This window comes from Otolemur garnettii, unplaced genomic scaffold (assembly GCF_000181295.1).
Source record: "Otolemur garnettii isolate 467f Iridium unplaced genomic scaffold, OtoGar3 scaffold00127, whole genome shotgun sequence".
Classification (NCBI taxonomy): domain Eukaryota; kingdom Metazoa; phylum Chordata; class Mammalia; order Primates; family Galagidae; genus Otolemur; species Otolemur garnettii.
The window spans coordinates 5509093-5515569 of NW_003852522.1; the positions used below are offsets into that span (position 1 = coordinate 5509093).

At 48.8% G+C, this 6477-nt stretch overlaps 1 protein-coding gene across 1 annotated transcript in view; it reads right to left on the reverse strand.

Moving 5' to 3' along the window:
• Nucleotides 1-1690: 1690 nt before the first annotated feature.
• The window catches only part of C3 (complement C3), a 29395-nt gene continuing 24608 nt past the window's right edge, over nt 1691-6477 (reverse strand). Inside the window, exons 34-41 of the mRNA XM_003797998.3 lie at nt 5042-5129; nt 4850-4939; nt 3455-3560; nt 2942-3031; nt 2651-2737; nt 2177-2260; nt 1959-2094; nt 1691-1880 (exon numbers count right to left, since the gene is read on the reverse strand). Coding sequence (XP_003798046.1) covers nt 1739-1880; nt 1959-2094; nt 2177-2260; nt 2651-2737; nt 2942-3031; nt 3455-3560; nt 4850-4939; nt 5042-5129 — 823 coding nt within the window. The 3' untranslated portion in view covers nt 1691-1738. The remainder of the gene's footprint in view (nt 1881-1958; nt 2095-2176; nt 2261-2650; nt 2738-2941; nt 3032-3454; nt 3561-4849; nt 4940-5041; nt 5130-6477) is intronic.

Below are 6477 nucleotides of genomic sequence, written 5' to 3' on the forward strand. Positions count from 1 at the left end.
GTCCTTCATGTTTACATGGATGGAGCTGGAAAATGTTCTTCTTAGCAAAGTATCACAAGAATGGAAGAAAAAGTATCCAATGTACACAGCCCTATTATGAAATGAATTTATAGCTTTCATATGAAAGCTATAACCTAATTGTAGCCTAAGAATATGGGGGGTGGGTGGGTGGAGGGAGGGTGATTGGAGGGATCACTTCTCTGGTTTATCTTACAAGGGTACAAGTGAATCTTTCTAAGAGTAGAATATAAATGTCTTAACACAATAACTAAGAAAATGACATAAAGGCTATGTTAACTAGTTTGATGAAAATATTTCAAATTGTATATGAAAACACCACACTGTACCCCATGATTGCATTTATGTATACAGCTATCATTTAATTAAAAAAAATCTCTATGTGTTCAAGGAATGAATGCAAAGAATCCAAAGCAGGAGAACGGGAAACTGAAAAAGAAAAAAAATGAGAAGGATAGTGAGTAGAGTGGGGGCCTTGCAGCTGGTGACAGTATGATTCTCAGTTGGTACAGAGGCACTTTGGGCCTCCCCTTGATGGGGAGGCTTTGGCATTTCAGGCTGGAGGAACGGTGTGGGATGTGGACCCATGTCTCCCACATAGGGGTAGAAGAACTCTACATACAGTGATTTTCAGACTTAGGGGTGTTTTCCATGATGACCTGGTCCAAAGCTGGGAGGCTGGATTCCACCCTTAATCTAGCCACTCCCAGTCTCCAAGGCCCTAGAGGCACTGAGTGCCCTAGTTTCTCTTAGCAGAAGTGGTCCCAAACATGCGTGGCACTGCTCCCCACGCAGTCCTGGTGACGTTGTGGCCGCAACGGCCCACATACTCCCTCCCTGATTGCTGACTCATGTCTTTCCCTCCCCTGGGGCACCACCGGAAACATTTCCCCCACCAGTCTCCTCTCTCTTGGGTGCAGCAGGCCTGCACAATCCACCCCGAGGCATTCACTGACCTGTTCAGGGCCCATCTAGGAATTGGGGCTGGCAGGGTGAGCGTGGAGAAGGGATAGAAATGAGGACAGGAGGATGAAGGTGGGAAGGCAGAGCAGAGCTGCAGGCTTATGATGCTGGTCAGGACACAGGGGAAGGTGCAGGTGAAAATGTAGGTAAATCTGCAGGTGAGAGTGTAGGTGAGAGTGCTGGTAAGAACACAGGCGATCCAGACAAGGACTAGAGCAGAGATGCAGGAGAGAGCCCCGGTGAGGAGGCAGGGACATACTTGTACAAGAGAATGCAGGGCCCTATATGGGTCCTGAACAGGTCAGTGAATGCCTCAGGGTGCATTGTGCAGGCCTGCTGTACCCAAGAGAGAAGAGACAGGTGAGCTATAGGTGAGAATGCAGGTGAAGAATGCAGATGAGAATTCAGGCAAAAACCGAGACTGCCGGTGAGATGCAGGTGCACGTGCAGGCAAAGGGCAAGTACATCCTTGAGGTCAGTGGTTCTCAACTTTCCTAATGCCACAGCACTTTCATGCAGTTCCTGTGGGTCATGACCCACAGGTTGAGAACTGCTGCTCTAGGTGAAGAAGCCAGCACACTTGCAGGTAAATGATGATAGAGAGACAGGAGCAGGTGAGGGCTGGGCAGGCTGCAGCTGGGCTGAAGTTGAGGCAGAGGGAAATTACTTTTTGCCCTCTCTCAACAAATTCTAGGCTTTGGGAGACGGGTGACACATAACTGAAGCTTTATTGGTGGTCTGGGGTGTCTGGGTATTGTCAGTTGGGGCAGCCGAAGACCACCATGCTCTCAGTGAAGGCGCCGAGGTCCTGGCACTGTTTCTGGTACTCCTCATCTTGGCATTCCTCAGCCTCTGGCCAGAGCTCCACCCACGTATCCTTCCCGATGATATAGCTGGTGCTAGGGGAAAGGGGCAGCAGGTCAACAGGGGTGGGCGAGGGGCTGGGCCCAGGCATGTGGGGGAGGGAGCTCACGTACTTGGGTTTCTCCCCCCACAGGTCGGAGGAGAGGCCCCATAGCAGGTAGTGTTTCCCATCCTCCAGCTTTAGGGCATCTCTGCATTTGATGTGGCTGATGAACTTGCGTTCCTGCCTGACCTGCACCTCGTCAGAGCCTAGAGTGGACGGGAAGGAAGAAGCTGAGCCCCACATGGGGGAAGGTACAGGTGGTGTGGGGAGACCGGCGCAGAGGCTGACCTGACTTGATGATCTGCTCGATGGCCATGATGTACTCGTCAAAGTCCTCTGACAGGATCTTCTTCACCAACCTGGTCTTGTACACTGCAGGGGGAGGGGACAGGAGTGGACAGTGTGGGACATGGGCAGTGTTGACCATGGTAGGGGCTCCCAGGCCTATAAGTGCACTGGGGCACATGCGTCCAAATCAAGCAGAGACATACAGGGTCTTGGCCAGTCACACGATCACCATCTATACAGAATGACAGCCGCCCACAAGAACAGCCACATACACCATAGCTGCATGTGTACAGCCATTCACAATCACAGCCTCACAGTCACATGCACAGCCATCTCTTCTCACATTCACACACTCCCCCAACATTCACCCACACTCATGGCCTGAAGCACAATCCCACAACCACACCTGCCACCATACTGTCTGACACACCCAGCCATACACAGGCACAAGCCCCCGGCCCACCACCCATTCACCATAGTCCACTCCTGGTTCACAGGCCTTCTCCAGACGTTCCTCTGGGCTGAACTTGCTGTCGTGGGACTTTTGCATGAAGCAGTTCTCTGCAGGGTGAGGGTGGGGACAGGGACTTAGCCCCTCATCTTGTCCAGGGCCCATGGCCTGTGGGTGTGGCCAACCCTTGGAGTCTATCCTTCTTGGTATCCACTGCATGTGGCTTTTGGTGTCCCCTCATGCCTCCATGGGAGTAGGGGACTGGGTGTGTGTGACTCACTCAGGCCCACCCCTTGCTGGTTCCAGGCACCCACCTTCAGCACAGCGGCATACTTCCTTGTGGCAGAGCTTGCTCAACTGTCCATCCTCCTTGTCTGGGTGGTAGAACTGGGTACAACTTTCCTCTGTGGGCAGAGGTGATGGTGAGGGGGACAAAAGGCAAGGGTCTTCATCCCAGAGACTATCCCTGGGAGGCTCAGGTCCCCACTTCTCAGTACCTCAGACATGGAGAAGCTGGGTCTCCAATCCTCAAGTCCTTTGGGTCCTCAGACCCTCCAACTGTCAGATCCCTCAGACCCCTAGAATCCTTAGACTCTCATTCTCAGACCCCCTAACTCACATATATCAGGGACCCCCAGACTCTTGGAGCCACCAGCCTCCAACTCTTAGATCTCTGGGACCCTCTAGACTTCCAAATTATAAATCATCATGACCCTCAGAACCCCAACTCCCAGATCTCTGGGACTTTCAGAACCTGAACTCATATATCCTTGGGACCCTCAGACCCCTGGGACTCTTAGACGTCTGTCCCTAGGTTGGCCACTCACCCAGGTTGTAATAGGAGTAGACCTTGACTGCCCCAGGTTGGATAAGTTCTACATTAAAGTACTGGTGAATTTTGAAGGCCAGACATTCATCCTCGAAGTGTGAGACCTGCGGGGTGAAGAGGTACTTGGTCAGTGGGGTGGCATGGGAGAAAGTCCAGCATAGGGTCCTGGGAGTTGGAGCAGCGGTGGAGAAATTGAAGGATCAAGGAAGGGCATTGGGTGGTCAAGGAAGAGGAAGTGGTAAAGGTGAATGAGAAGTTCTGCAAATCCATTTTCTTGATCTCCTAAGCTCACAGCCAAATGACATTTCTCAGCTATCCTTCCTTTCAGTTAGGTGCAGCCAGGTGACTGAACTCTGGCCTGCAGATTGCTATGTCCATAAATATGGTGCATGATGATCCTTTCTTCTAGAAAAGATAGATCCTGCAGAGGACTCCCAAGATCTCTGGGATTGCTGAGCCACCAGATGGAAGGCGCTTGGATCCCTGAGTGACTGCATGGAGAGGGTCCCTTTCTTATCTTGGGTACTAACTGGGTTTTGCATGAGGAGAAATGCAAGTCTCTTGTGCCAAGACTTCATATTCTTAGGGGTGTTGTGCTCATAGCTGGTTTTACTTATGCTGACTAAGGGAGGGGGCTTGATGGGAACTCTGGGTGGTATCAGGAATTAGCAGGATAATAGGAAGAAATAGGGAAGGGAGAAGAGAAAGCCCAAATTGTGGTAGAGATGAAGAGAGCAAGAGAGTTCTAGACAGAAGTAGGGAGCAAGGCAAGCACTATGAAGCACTTTTTTTTTTTTTTTGAGGCTTGAGTCTCACTCTGTTGCCCTAGGGTAAAGTGCCATGGTGTCATAATTCACAGCAACCTTAAACTCCTGGGCTCAAGAGATACTCTTGCCTCAGCCTCCTAAGTAGCTGGGACTATAGGCACTTGCCACCATACCCTACCAGTTTTTCTATTTTAGTAGAGATGGAGGGCCTCACTCTTTCTCAGGCTGGTCTTGAAATTCTGTTCTCAAGAGATCTTCCCACCTTGGCCTCCCAGAGAGCTAGGATTACAGGCATGAGCTGCCATACCCAGCCATGAAAAACTTTTTTGAAGGACCAAGATGGCTCTTTTTCAATGGTTGTTTAAGACTCTGGTGAGAAGTTGGAGGAAACAAGTAGAAAATAAAGTTGGGACTTCAGTGGTCAGAAAGGGACCTGTTTATAGAAGGTACTGGTTGACCACCTTATTTTCCAAGCTTCTCTAGTTACCACCAACAGCACAGACTCTGTCTCCCCTAGCCTGTGGCCAGCCTGATCTAGAGACAAAGGCTGAGGTAAAAAGAAAAGACTAGCCAGATATAGGCTAAGGTACCCCATGGAAATCTCCCAGGGGATAGTGCAGCCTTACCTTGTCTAGGTAGATGATGAGGGTGTTCTTTTCAGCATAGGCATTGTTCAGCTCATACTTAGCAATGTATCTGTCCACACCAGTGCTTAGCTGGGGAAGGGCAGAGCTTGTGAAAAAAATCCCTCTTTCTCTGCAGCCTCTTCCAGACCCCAGGCTCCTTCCCACTTATCCCAGCTGCTGAACCCTTCATACCAGCTTGAGGTCATCCATGTCAGGAGCAAAACCAGTCATCATGGATATATCCAGGATAGACATAGTGGCATCCTGATCTCCCAGGTACCTGGAAAGGGTAGGAAGAAAGGCACTGGATCCCAAGGCGAGGTGAGCCCCAGGGGTCTGTGCCTGAACAAGGGGGTCTAGTCAGGGGTTGAGGCTTCTAGTTTCCACATATCAGCATAAAGGGATGTTAAAGTTTAGAAAACACTTTCCTAAGACAAATAAAAGGCAAGGTAGCATCATGATTAGGTGACTGGACCCAACTGCATGGGTACAAACCCCAGCTCTGTGGGATATCTGATGCGTTGACACATCTGTGCCTGAGTTCTCTCAGAGAATGAAGACGAGAACACAGGCGGCCCTCACTCTGCATGTTTCAGTTACCATGATCTACTTAAATCACTAATCTGCCACTGACACAGTTCAAATTTTAGTATCTCAATATATTAATAATGAGTAATTGAATAAAGCACAAATTCTGTTGCTAAGTCTTCATTCATAAATCATTATGTAAATAACAGACAAGCATCATGATAAGTGACCAATCACGGTCCCTGCTTTTGAAATCTGTTGGTATTGGTCACTGAGCTGCCACTATTTGGGCCAGGCACAGACAGAAAAGTGTGTAGTTAAGTTGTCTCCTTGTCTCTTGATGATAACCCCACATGACATTTCACAGCAGTGGATCATCAAAAAAAGGGAATTGGCCAAAAAAGATAAAAATTCAGCAAGGAAACAAAAAGTGACAATGCTGGAAATCAACTTCAAACAGACATGAAAGGAGTTATAGAAGAATAACAGACCATGGGAATGTGGATCCTGCTGCCACGTGTGAGCAACTAAGCGGGCATTCAGGGGAATTTAGTGAAGGAAACTTAGCATAAATGAGGAAGGTGGTAGAGACAAAAGGATGAAGATGTCCCAGAGGAAAAGAGTCAGGAGTGGGGCCTTCACTTTGAAGGAACTCTTGGAGAAATTTCATAACATTAAAAGCACAAAAGACAAATTTTGAAGCTGATCCAAACTTAGAAAGGAGCATGGTAATTTACTATGGCATAGAAAAGATGCTTACTCCATAGCTTAACTGACACGAAGAGAAGTGTGGTCCAAACTACAGTACTCCTCAGAAGTATTTCACAGAAGGAAAAACAGAAACACCTTTAATCTCAATGTTCTAGTGTTTTTAACTACAGTGTACTCAGTACTTGCCTTACTATATTTTTCCTTTTCCCTATATCCTTATGTTGTGCTGGAAAAGCTGGAAGGTCATGGAATGATTATGTAATTTGCCCCAGTGGTTATTAAGATGACTTTGATGGGCTCGGCGCCTATAGCTCAACCGGCTAAGGCGCCAGCCACGTACACCTAAGGTGGCGGGTTTGAACCCCCAGCCCGGACCCGCCAAACAACAA